Source organism: Manihot esculenta, chromosome 2, assembly GCF_001659605.2.
Source record: "Manihot esculenta cultivar AM560-2 chromosome 2, M.esculenta_v8, whole genome shotgun sequence".
Lineage (NCBI taxonomy): Eukaryota > Viridiplantae > Streptophyta > Magnoliopsida > Malpighiales > Euphorbiaceae > Manihot > Manihot esculenta.
In genome coordinates, this window is record NC_035162.2 from 16,019,219 (window position 1) to 16,033,060 (window position 13,842).

At 34.9% G+C, this 13,842-nt stretch overlaps 1 protein-coding gene across 1 annotated transcript; it reads left to right on the forward strand.

Moving 5' to 3' along the window:
* Positions 1-2,643: 2,643 nt before the first annotated feature.
* LOC110609350 (O-fucosyltransferase 9) lies at positions 2,644-13,156 on the forward strand. Its single transcript, XM_021748868.2, has 10 exons — positions 2,644-3,542; positions 5,506-5,578; positions 5,964-6,031; positions 6,187-6,275; positions 7,789-7,986; positions 9,549-9,753; positions 9,849-10,016; positions 10,244-10,411; positions 10,566-10,756; positions 12,675-13,156. Exons 1-10 carry the CDS (start codon positions 3,114-3,116, stop codon positions 12,850-12,852), a joined length of 1,767 nt encoding a protein of 588 aa, XP_021604560.1. The 5' UTR covers positions 2,644-3,113; the 3' UTR covers positions 12,853-13,156.
* The last annotated feature ends 686 nt before the right edge of the window (positions 13,157-13,842 follow it).

Sequence of the window (13,842 nt, forward strand, 5' to 3'; positions counted from 1 at the left end):
GGTCCTCGGGTGTTAGCCTCAAAAGATGGAGGTAATTTTCTGCAAAAAATCGTCATGAGGTGGGTAACCACCAGAAGAGTCTTCAGGTGTTAGTCCCTAAAGACAAAAAGCGAGTTTCTTCTAAAAATTGTCACAAGGTGGGTAATCGCTAAGTGAGTCTTCGGGTGTTAGTTCCAAAAGACAAAAGGTGAGTTTCTGCCAAAAAGGACCATGAGGTGGGTAACCGCCAGAGGAGTCTTCGAGTGCTAGTCCCAAAAGATAAAGGTGAGTTTCCGCCAAAAAGTGTCACGAAGTGGGTAACTGCCAGGTGAGTGACCGGATGCCAGTCCTGATTAATAAAATCCTTAAGTCGTTATCATAACTGGGTGTTAAGTTCAGTTTATTATTCTCAAGTTATTTATTCCACAGTCACAAGACTATTGTCATTTATGATCAAGGGCAGGTCGAGCGACGCGAGTATGGAAAACCAATGTAAATATGCCACATGCCTAAGATCGAGAAGATAACTGTAACCTTCGAATTTGAAAAATTAAAGACTAACGAGGGACCTCTGATGTAACACAACAATCGGCCAAAGTAAGTCATAAGCTGTTACCATAAGACAAGATCACGTGGCAAGAGTTTGATAAGCCGATACGCGGTCCCACCCTCGAAAAGGAAGATTCAGACACCATAACGCCCAATTCTCCATCAAGACTCGCCCTCTCCTAAATAAATTGAGTCTTCACATGAAGTTAGCGTTAGCAGCTACAATCCAATAGATCCCCATTAAATTTGTAATCACGGGATCCTCAATCAATTAGCCGGTGCCAAATCATATTTTCAGGAGATGCTATAATTAACTTCATTTTCTTACAATATAAAAACTAATGATTGTAGAGACCAAGAAACACATTTTTACATAACTACTCTTGAGTTCTAAACAATTCCTTACATTCGCCATTTTCTTCAGATTACTGACTTGAGTATCGGAGTGATTGCCGTATGTGTCAATCGTCTCATTTTCTCTTTCTTACAGATTGATCAATCGTGGCACAGTTTCGTTAAATTAAGTTCGAACTCAGCTCTATCGAGATTTTATTGAGTCAAATATCGAATAACTCATAAATAACTTGATTTATTTACACCTCTAAAACTAACTCTACATTTGTTTATGGAAAATAACTTATATTTAAAAAATATTTTTTATAAAAAATAATTTTTAATAAAATAACTTATTTTTCATTATTAAAATTTTAATTAAAAAATATATTAATAAATTTATATATAGAGTTTTTAATAAGATTTTTAAAATGCAAAAAGATCTCATTTCTTTAACTAATTTTCCTAATTGCTCTGAACGTTAGAAAATATAAAAAATATTTTTTGAAACAAACGTAGGCTAATATAAAGTTTTATATTTGATTCTTCATGTATTAAAGATTGAAAGGAAGAATATTTGAGGATTTATTTTCAAATATGTTGATTTCAAAATGGTTAGGAATTTAAAAAAGGATCTAAAATTATTATATTAATTTTTTTGACAAATAGCCAATTTGATTCTAAGTGAAAAAAGTTATAAATTGAGTTAAAAGTTTAGTTTTAGCCAAAATTGAATACCACTCTAGAATTTAGGGCAAAAAATGACATTTATTCTCTCGTAAAATATATAGAATGTGACTCAAATTTCTTTTTACAATATATTATGTTGTGAATTTTATTTTTCATATCCTATTCATCGAAATAATATTTCATATAGTAGTGTTCTTTTCAAAAACTAAAGTGAAAAAAAGTAATTCAATCGAGTCGGATTTGTTTTGTGAATATATAACTTAAAGAGTTGGGTTAATTTGACGATTCATTCATGTAGAGTAAAAAATGACATTTATTCTCGCTTAAAATATATGGAATGTAATTCAAATTTCTTTTTACAATATATTATGTTATGAATTTTATTTTTCACATTCTATTCATTAAAATAATATTTCATAGAAGTGTTCTTTTCAAAAAATAAAGTAAAACAAGTAGTTCAATCGAGTCAGATTTATTTTGTGAATATATAACTTAAGGAGGTGGGTTAATTTGATGATTCATGCAATGATCTATTTTTCTTTTATGTCAAAATGACATTTTGACCGTTTGAAAATAAACTCCTTAGTTACTAACAAAACAAAACATAGCCGATGATTGACCCATTAGGCAGGATAATCATTTTGATTTCAGAAGAGGTGTCGACCATTCTCAAAAGACAGCTAAGGAAAGCTCCGAGTCACTGAAATTACGGCAGCAAAGCCCTTAATCTATCATCAATAGGAGGAAAAAAACAAAAGGATTTACTTCCAATAAGAATCAAAATTTTTAAAAATAAAAAATAAACAATTAATAAAAAATTCAACTAATTTAGTTGGATTTTTTTAATCTGTTAATCTTGAGCCTTAAATTTCACCCTATCTTTAAATAAAAGGTTTATCTTTTAACTGAGGGCATTTAATGTTCCATGGTGTGGTAGCTGTTAATTTCTAGGGCTTTAAAATTAATAATAAATAAATATTACAAGTGCTCAGATTTCAAATTGAAAAGAAAATGAAGAAAAAAAAAAGCCAACTTTTTAAAAGGAGCCCACTTTAGTCCACACAGAGAGAGCGAGAGTCCACTGAATTCTCCATTGTTGTCGGTTGTAAATTACTCTTATCATTCATTAAAGTCGCCATATCTATATTTTTCTTTATATTCTTTCAATTTCACGGTTGAAAAATCTCATGCACTTCCATTACAAGAAGAAGAGAGACAGAGAGAGAGAGAAGTACAGTACAGAGGGAGACCTACGCCTAACCCTTTCAGACTCGGACACGTGAAGCACTTAATTGCTTGCCCCTGCTAAAACCAATACTACCCACATCTTCCAAAACTTGTATTCACCACGCTCTCTGTCACTGCTCTACCGCTCTCTGCTATTGCAGCTAATGCTGTCTCAGATTTTCTTCAATATCTTTGTTTAATTACCCAATTCATTTCCTTTACGATGCACCCTTTTCTCGGTTTAATCATACCCATCATTCAATTTCGCTTACTTTTCCACTTTCTTTAGCTTTTTCACATTTCTCTTTATCCGCCGCCGTGATTTGTATACCTCCATGCACGGCTGCAGCCGCCTAGGCAACGGCCGCTCCGTCACTGCAACCACCACACCTTCTCCTCCATCCTCCCCTCGCCTCCGCCATAGCCGGGGAAAGTCTGGTGGGAATGATGGAGGTGCTACCGGTGGTGGTGGTGGCGGTGGTGGTGGTCGTGGCTCCAAACAGAATTGGGTAGAGAAGTTAATGTTTCTACTTGTGTCTTTGGTTTTTAAGAGAAGAGGTGTGCTTTTATTCGCGCCAGTGTTGTACATTTCTGGGATGATGTTGTATATGGGATCTTTGAGTTTTGACGTAGATTTGAATTTAAAGAATGGCGGTGTTGTTGTAAGAAAGCGTCCTCCGCCGGGGTCCGTGTACCGGAGTCCACAGGTTTTTAATAAGCTGTGGCCGCATATGGAGGCTGAGAGCAATGGAAGCTTCAATGCGGTACTGTTTCTAGCTTGTTTTGGCTTTCTAGCTGTTTGGATTTTCTATGGATTCTATTAAAGTTCTGTTCTTGTTTTCTGGAAGTCACTGCTTTTTCTGAGTTTTGCATTTGGCCACTTCTTTTGTTGGCAGTTTCTTAGATGTAGCTCTGTAAGTTAATAAAATGTACTGTAGAAGGAACTGGAGTGGTGAAGGGAACTTCACAATCTGTTGATGCATAGAAATTTACCGTCTAACTTTACTTAATGCTGTTGATGCATGTGCTTCTAACTGCTTCGAAGCTTTGCTGTATCCAATAAGACCCTTGGATATTTGCATGGCTAATGTCTAATTGCCCTCCAATAACGTTTGAGTGATATTTGCATCTATTTTGGTTGCCCAGAAATTAATAAGGTCCCTTTGGAATTTTTGGTTTCAGTATGGATGTATCAGCCATGCTAAGTTATTGAATGATAAAATTTGTTTGACCATTGTACACTGGGGTAGGAACTTCGTATCTCCTTATGGTCTTTAATTAGGTTTCCTGTATAGAATTGAGAGATTTTTCCTGCTGTTGCATGAGAGATATCCACACCTGAGATGCAAGAATTTCTGTTAGTTTATCAGTAGAAATGACATATTGTATGCCCTTTATGTGAGATTGTGAGAAAGAACATATTTTTGTATTTATGAGGAATCTAACGGTTCAAATATCTGGTCAACATTCTCCTTATCATTGGGCTATTTAAAACAAAAAAAAAAATTCTTATGATCAGGGATCAACTAGTTATAGAGATAATGGAATAAGATCTTGTTATGGCACTCTAAAGTAAACGCTCTGATGGAATTACTATGCTAAGAGCCTGCATTTGGGTACTCTTTGTCTAAGGCTAGAAGAACTTTTGGTTCTGATTTCCGCAAGGACTAGACGGGGTGATGTAGTTAGGTGGTAGCAGGGGGAGAAACTTCGAAGAAAAAAGAGGCGGTTGCAGATGAGAAAAATTTTCAATATTCAATGAACTAATTTATGTCAATATTCTTCTCAGACATATGGCCATCCAAAGATCTAAAATAAAATCCTTCAATTAAAGGAACAACTTCCAACGGTATGCCAAAATGAATTCCTAATTAAAATTGGCCAAGTGCATAAATTAATCCTTGACTTTTACCATAAAAGTTTAGTGGCACTATCAAATTTCCAAATGTCTCGTTTGACCCCTGAACTTTCATAACTTAAATTTCAGTTGGAATACATAATTACCCTTGACTTTTACCAGAAAGTCAGTGGGATCCTGAAATAGTATAGCTTTTTCCGTCAACTTTGATGCTGACTAGGATCGCATGTTCGCTAAACTTCACTCTTTAAAAGTGGAGGCATGATGTGGATGTTTTTATAGCTCAGGGTGCCATTAGACTTTTTAGGTAAATGTCACGAGTTAAAATGTCCCTATGGCCATTAAAATTTATTGTGATCCTCATGACTATAGAAATTAAGATTGATGCATGGCTAGTCTATTGAATGTTGGGCTGTCAAGCTATCAATTGATGTCAATTTCTGTGATTTCTCATATAAGTCTCTGTAGTACTCCCTCCGTCTGTCTGACTTTGTTTTTTCACACATTAAAAAAAAAATTTTTTTTATTAACTTCCGATTATACCCATCTTAAAAATATTAAATTTTGTTAAATATTAAGAGATGTTTTGAGATGTTTATTGGAAATAAGATAAAATTAAATAGGGTTATAATAGTCAATTTATATATTATTACAGTGTAAAAAAGGAAAGTGGACAATAATTTTGGTAATTAAAAAAGGAAATGTAAAAAAAAAATTATGAGTCCGAGGGAGTAGTATTATTTTATGCTTTGCAGTTTGCATTATTCATTTAATTTCATGTTTTATATTTCTTTCTTTCTTTTCTTCTTCCTGCAACATAATTCATAATTCAGTATTCCATATAAACTCATGCAAAACAAATCACACAGCTGAAGAGGGCATGGGATCCAAAACTGCATGAAGGTTGGAAGCCTTGTGGCAAGAAGAATATTTCTGAAGCAGGTTCGGATTTCTGCATAACATGGCCCATCAAAGAAACTAAAATTTCAATTTAGTAAGCAATAATTTCAAAATTTGAAGTTAAATTAGTTATAGGCAGAGCAGGATGTGGCAATCAAAAGTGTTCACTGTGTGTTTTGCATTTCATCTATATTTCCAGTATATATTACACATATGATGTGGTCTTCAGTAGTACCCTTTGCTATCCGAAACCCTGAATGATCTGTATTATCGTGTTCATATCTAGAGAATAAAATTAATTACAACACATGCTTGCATTTTGTCAAGTTCCTTATTCATTTAGGCATTTCACTATGTTTGTGGAGGCAATTTTGATTGCTAATGGCTCCTTCCTTTTCCTTCTTTTTGTCACTTGTATGGTTCCCAGAATTGCCAAAGTCTAATGGTTTTCTTATAATTGAGGCCAATGGTGGCTTGAATCAACAACGTTTATCGGTATGTTTCATCCTTTGAAGTTGATTCTTTTGCTTTTGTTTTTGACTGTCAAAAATCTGCACCAATATCATGTTATTCAGGCCATAACTATGCCATGAAAATATTATTTGCTTGATTAGTTTTTTAAAGTTTTATTTTTGTTTTCCTGGATACAGATATGCGATGCAGTTGCTGTGGCAGGGCTACTGAATGCTACTCTTGTCATTCCAATTTTTCATTTGAACAGTGTCTGGCAAGATTCTAGGTGATTCTTATTATTGTTGCTGGTATTGTTATTATTCTTTGTTGAATCCCACATCGGTTGTGGAAAGGGATAATGTGCCCCTAATATGAGCCATAGGCACTCCTCCCCTTGAGCCAGCTTTTGGGGTGAGTTAGGCCTGACCCAAATTTAACATGGTATCAGAGCCTCCACATCCGATGTTGGGCCTCCCATAAATGTGTCACGCACACCAGTAAAATTCTGGGCGTGAGGGGGTGTGTTGAATCCCACATCGGACATGGAAAGGGGTAATGTGCCTCTTATATGGGTCTTGAGCTAGCTTTTGGGGTGAGTTAGGCCTAGCCCAAATTTAACATTCTTATTATTAGGGATAGTTATGCACAATAGTATCTGAACTTTCCCAAATTTGTCAATTGATCATTTGAACTTTTTATTTTGACTATAAAGAGTCTGAATGAATGGACTTCATTTTTTATCCTTCTCTCTGTTATACCACTTATAATGCAATACGTCAGTGGTCAGTTGTTTGGAATTTCAGAAGAAATTCAATGGGAGAAGTTGTAGATGTAGAAGCTTCTATTTCCCTCGTATAATTAATCTGTCAACTTTTGTGTGGAAGGATCCAGGAAAAAATACCACTTCCATTTTTCTTTTTTATTTCAGTTCCTAAGAGCTTCTGGCCCATCTGTAAGGCTTACTTATGCTATGGTGGTTTGAGCTATGGTAATGTTTAACAGTGGTTAAAGGAAAAATTGAGAAAAAGTAATTCTTAATCAAACCAAGTCAAACGATCATGCTTTTCTTCCTTTTTATTCCCTCTCATCTCGATTATTCTGACTTCCCATCCCAAGTTTTTACTCGGTTTTGATCAAAGTGACATTTCAATGTCACCAAAGTTTCTCCTGTCTAAACTAATGTTTTTGAGTACTTCCTTTGCATTCCTGCCACTTGGGGGCTATTACAAGCACAGACTCAATATCACTGTATATAGACTGAGTTCACATCCATCATTTTTACACTAAATGTGAAAGCGTATTTTACAAGGCTGTGCATTTTGGTGTCCAAAGAGGGTTAGATGTAAACAGCATTTTCCCTTGCACTGTTGGTGGTTGTTTCCATGATATGAACCTGTCACCTGTGGATCACAATTGAGCAAACTTACAAATAGCACCAAGGCCCTTGGACTCGTCCACATTTTTATGTACTTTTGCATGTCTTGTTTTGTAATTGTGATATAGGATGTAGATCTTTGAACCTAAGACAAAGATAATGCAAATGACGCAGTCAAGTTTCGTACTAGAACATGATATATTGTCACTACTGTATTGTCACTACTGTATTGTGTGCCCTAGGGAACTGTTTCATATCTTCCTTTTTGGTTGCATTAGGTTTTCCAACTCTTTTCTATAGTTAGGCTGTTATTTCAAAATATTTGGTTCGTTCTATTCTATATTAAATATATGGCAATGTTTCATTTATGGTGCAAGATATTTGAAATTGTTACCTTCTTTCTCCTTTTCCTTCCCTATCACAGCAAATTCAGAGACATATTTGATGAAGATTTCTTTATACATGCACTTAAGAATGACGTGGATGTAGTTCCAGAACTCCCAAGAGATGTACTTGAGCAGTTTGACAACAACATAAGTAGTATTGTAAATTTGAGAGTAAAAGCTTGGTCCAGTCCAACGTACTATCTTCAGAAAGTGCTTCCAAAGCTGAGGCAGATGCGGTATGCAGTTACATACATATTTTATATCATGAGTATGAAAGCTGGTTCCCTTTTTTCAGAGGAAAAGAAAAGTTGGGATTTTTTATTTGTCTGACCCGCATTTGACTCATTGAATTGATGGTGCTTGTTGATCATTCCTAATTTTGGATGCACATCTGCCTCCCTTCTGTACATAAATGACTCCATTTGTAGATTTTAGATGAAATTGGGTTGCGTCAGTGGTGTCACTTTCTTTGAAAGGCATTGTTATTCTTGACCCTTCCCTTTCTGGTTGCATATTTCTAAATCAGCAAAAAAACTAGTGATGATTATGCTTAAGCCATGTAGATCATTGTGTTGTAATAATGTTATTGACATACAAAAAGTATACACAATAACCTTTGCACTGCTAGAAAATCCAAGAAGTTTAAACTAATCAGTGGAGAGGTCACATGGGAGTTCTCAGCTTCCCTCTCATTTATTGGATCAGAACCACATTTAACACAGCAACTTCGTAACAATGATAAAAATGAGCATTTTGTTTCCCAGTGGGATGGTTGAGATGCTAAGATAGGAGTTCAAATCATAGTTACCGGATTCTTTCAACCCTCCTGCGAACTGCATTCCGGGTACTTCATACCGAAACATAATACCTTTGTGTCCCAAATCATTGGGAGATGCGATTTGAATCACTAAAATAGAAGTTCCAACAAGAAAAAAAGATGGAAGAATTATAACAAAGAAAAAATAAAAAGAAGAGAAATGCATTTTCAAATATTTTAAGATACAGATAGTAGATTTAAGTGTTAGTGGAATAGGTGGCAATGTTAATTTGGGAGTATAAATTACTACTTTATTAGTTAAACTTTAAAATATTTTCAAAAAATATAAATTATATCAACTATCTGTCATATATTTAATTATGTAAACATTATATTATATTGCATAAACATAATTTAAATGTCCCAAACTAAATTGGCGCAACTAAATGAACTAGTCAAATTAACGTACCTATTAAGCCTACCTTTACATATCCTATATTTCATTCATTAGCGTACCATGTGCCACGACTCGGAAATACCACGATTTAGGTAACTATACCTCAAATTACTCGTGAAGTTTTTGAAGTTCATGATGCTGTAGTAATATATCTTTTATATAAAACTTTAAATTTATTGTGTATAATTCAGTTCCCTCAGAATCTACAACATTTTTGTTTGTTTATGGAAAGGCTACATTTGTTGAGTGACTTGCTAGTCTGTACACATATATACACAAACGCACGCATCCTATAATTTTACACAAGCTAAGAATCATAAATACAAAGCTTAGTGAAAGTGAGGAAACAGGAGGTAAAAAGAAGCAGTCACATCCACGTGCACTGAACACGTGTTTTCAATTTGTGGTGAACTTATTCAGGTTGCTTTAACATAATTGCAATGAATCTATTTATGCAAAGCTGTTTCATTAATGTTTACTGGGTAATTTGTTATAAGTACTTCTCTAATCTATTTATGCAAAGCTGTTTCATTAATGTTTACTGGGGAATTTGTTATAAGTACTTCTCTAATTCCATTATGCAGGGCAGTTCGAATTGCCCCTTTCTCCAATAGACTGGCTCAAGCAGTTCCCCCAAATATCCAGAGGCTTAGATGCTTATCCAATTTTCAAGCACTGAGGTTTTCAGAACCTATAAGAACACTTGCAGAGAAAATGGTTGATCGAATGGTTAATAATAGCTCACAGAGTGGGGGGAAATATGTCTCTGTGCATCTTCGGTTTGAAATGGTGTTGTATCCATTTCTTTACTTTGAATGACACTACTACTAGATTTGTTTTGTTGCCATATTTCACTTTATTACCAGGTCCTTTTTTTATGGCAGGATATGGTTGCATTTTCATGCTGCGAGTATGATGGCGGGGAGGAAGAGAAACATGAAATGGATATTGCTCGAGAAAGAGGCTGGAGAGGAAAATTCAGGAGAAGAGGTAGGGTAATAAGGCCAGGAGCAAATCGTGTGGATGGTAGATGCCCTTTAACTCCATTGGAGGTAAGCCAGCTGTTCTCTTTCTCTCGGTGGGTTTTAATGAATTGAATTTCCATCCCCATATTATTCAACTGAGTGTTGGAATTACTAGCTGCTGTATCCTTTATGCAACTACACGGTGTTGGAATTTTGATTCTATTTCTCTTCTTGAGAAAAGATCTTTAAAAAGAACAAAATTTCTAACCTATGCTACATTTTTCCCTATGTAATATGTATGGTCTGTTTTGCAGGTTGGAATGATGCTTAGGGGTATGGGTTTTGATAATACTACGTCAGTTTATGTTGCAGCTGGTAATATTTATAAAGCAGACAAGTTTATGGCTCCACTTAAACAGATGTTTCCACGTTTGGAAACAAAAGATACATTAGCTACTGCAGAAGAACTTGCTCCGTTTAAGGTACGGAACGGGTCATATATCCTATGCGTAAAAAATTTCCAAACTATTTTGCCAGATGAATGAGACATCTGTTATATTATGTAATCAAGAAAATAGATAAACATACGTTTTAAAAAGAATTCAAATCTTTGTAACAGTTGAGTATGTGATGTAGGGCTACTCATCTAGGTTGGCTGCTCTGGATTATACAGTTTGCCTGCACAGTGAAGTCTTTGTCACAACTCAGGGTGGAAATTTTCCCCACTTTTTGATGGGTCATAGGCGTTATTTGTTTGGAGGTCATGCAAAGACAATTAAACCAGACAAAAGAAAGTTGGCTCTCTTATTTGATAAGCCTAATATCAGGTATAATGCAATTAAATCTTGTTTCTTTTTTTGCTTCAAAGTTTATTTCTTGAAGTCTGCAGCACTCCTTGCTTTTTGGAGCTTGCTTATCTTGGAGAAAAGATGTGCACCTGTTTGGTCTATTTGTAAGCATCAAGCTTACAATTGATTGGATTCTGTTAAATGCATTGGGAGAACTCACCCCCAAATGCTTCCTGATAGGGGCATAGTGCCCAAGGACATGGCTATCAGCCATACAACCAATGTGGGACATTGGGATGGAACACATTCAAATTTTGAATCTACTTGTTTACCTTCTACCTTGCAAATTGTGCTTGCATTTTCTTTTCTTATTATATTATACATGGTTACACATGCCATTGCCCAAATAAAACATATGAAATTTCTATCGAAAATAAAACCAATTGGAAGTCTTATATAGCATATCTCATGGTCTTTATGTCATCTCCTTGTGGATGTTTTAGTAAATGTTATATGATGGATACCTTAATCATGTTGAACGATTTTAAGTACACAAGGCTAAGAGATGTTGTTCAATTTGACAAAAGTTGTGGTATTTGGCCTTTATTGGGCCTTAAGACTCTCTGTAGTGCATTGTGAAAATGATGGACAAGTTGTTATGATTTGGAAGGAAGGAAGAGATGGACAAAATAGACTCATGGCCAATTGGGAATGCCTTTTATTAAGTTTAGGTTAGACTTAACTCACCCCAAAAACTTGCTCAAGGGGAGGATTGATCAGTGTAGGGCATATTATCCCTATCCCAAACTGACGTGGGATTCGACACACCCACTTGAGCGTGAAATGCTTAAAAGAGACCCAAACATCAGATGGAGAGTCTTTGATACTATGTTAAATTTAAATTAGGTTTAATTCACTCTAAAAATTAGCTCCTAAAAATTAGCTCAAGGGAGGATTTTCCAATGTCTTTATAAAGAGCATATTACCCTATTCTAAATCGATGTGGGATTTAACGCCTTTGAATATTGTTACAAGATCACATTACTCCTTAATTACCAACTTATATAGATGTTTTCAACTATTTTCTTTTTCAAAATTCTGCTCATGGCAACTCCTTGCAAATTGCAAGATGTAACTTCTGCTAGATGTATGCTCCTAATTATTGGTAGTTGTTAGAAATCAATCCAACCTACAGTGATGGCTTGAGAACCATTTCTTATTGCTGGTTAATGCCAAATGCTGAACAATTGATATGCATGACTAGCATTTGCAGTTTGTGGCCAGGGGTAATCCTTAACCAGACTTGGGGATGGCCAGTTTCCCATAGTCTAGGTCTTTCATAGTTCTGATTCAGTTCAAAAGCAGTTCTGATTCAAGCCAGTTTCCCCTTCTTTTAGAAAATCACTTATTGAATTAAACTTGATCACCTGTTCTAGTCTGGTTTAGGTTTTAGGGAAGAGGGACCCATACTGCCTGAGGGGGTATTCACTTATGTACTACTCATAGTTAATGTATATAAAACCCAATCAGAATCATGTTTTTAGTTATTTAAAATGTTCAAATCATTCAATAATATATGTTCTACGCATGTTTGTGAAGTTGGTATTTCTTTTATGCATCTTCTTGCTTTTCTTTAGTACGAATCTAATTATCTTCTTGCTTGATGTTATGATTTGTTTTGAGTGATAATGCTTTTGTCTGACATCTCTTGGATGCTTGTCTGCAACCGGTTTTTAAAGTTCGTATGTATGTGAAGCTAAGTTGTTCTGTGCATTCTATTTCTACTTTTTGGTCTGCAACAAATTGCATAGGCTTGATGGTTATGAAATAAACTATTTGGGATATTACTTTTTCCTGGGAAAATGATCCAATGTGCCTGTGCTCTCTTTGTATTGATTATCTCCAATTCACCACACAACATCATATAATTGTATGTTTCTGGTTTATGTTTTAACAGATGGGAAGTCTTCAAGCGACAAATGCAAGATATGCATCGGCACAGTGATGTCAAGGGATCTGAAATGAGAAAATCGGGTGGATCACTTTACACATTCCCTATGCCTGATTGCATGTGTAAAATCCCCAAAGCAAGACACGGAGACAACAATAACAACACAATGAAACTGAAGTTCTAACCAGATGATGGTTTCTGGAGGATTTCTTACACACACACACAGACGCATATATATATTTGGATGTATCATGAAAAGCAATGAGTAGAAAAGAAAGTGTCATTATTGTTGAGAACATTAGAGGTTTTATTCTTTGAGGTCCATTGCCTCGGCTATAATTAGATTTTGTACTCAAATTTCACTGTAAATGATGTAGTAATCGTACAAGACAAAAGCAAAAAAAACAAAAAAAAAATCTGCATATTCGTTTTTGCATTCGAAGCTTAGGCAAAGTTAACGCAAATGAAATGAGAGGTTTATGGTATCACTCAAATTGCAATGATTAACACTCAAATTGATCGGAATATTGTTGCTGTGGAAGAAACAAATTATGGTGATAATGATTTGGGTCTTTGTGAAGTGAATGCTTGAAAACTTGGGTGCTTATCATCTGTTTGGTTTTATGTCTAAGATAGCTAATTCATTGGCTTGTGCACTAAAAGGTTGGATGAATGTTAACACTGAGAAAATTATATGTAAATCAAATGACTCATGCCTGAGTTTTATTTTGAAATTGTTCTGTCCTTCAATCGAAGGCACAGCTGAAGCATTTCGTCAAACAGTTGAATGATGGATACGAAGCCAAACTGTCCTTGGAAAGTTCTCTGTTGCGTCCCTCACAATATTTTAGGTCTCCTGCAATTTCAGCTCCTGTAATTGAAGAAGAAACTGATTTTAGACATGCATGTAATCACAGAAAGACAAGTAAAAAATAATAACAAAATTTACCAATTAAATTATATAAACATAATTAATAAAATAAATTATTGACTATGGAACTAATTTTCCGCAACTAATTTTCTTTTTTTAGGGTAAATTGTTGATTCTCTAACTCTTGTTCTCTATTTTCTATCTCCAAAAGTTTTATTTACATAAGTTTTCAACAAATTTTAATACCATTTTTAAATCTGAAATAATCTTTATATAAAATCAAGTATGAAGAAGAAAAAGTCT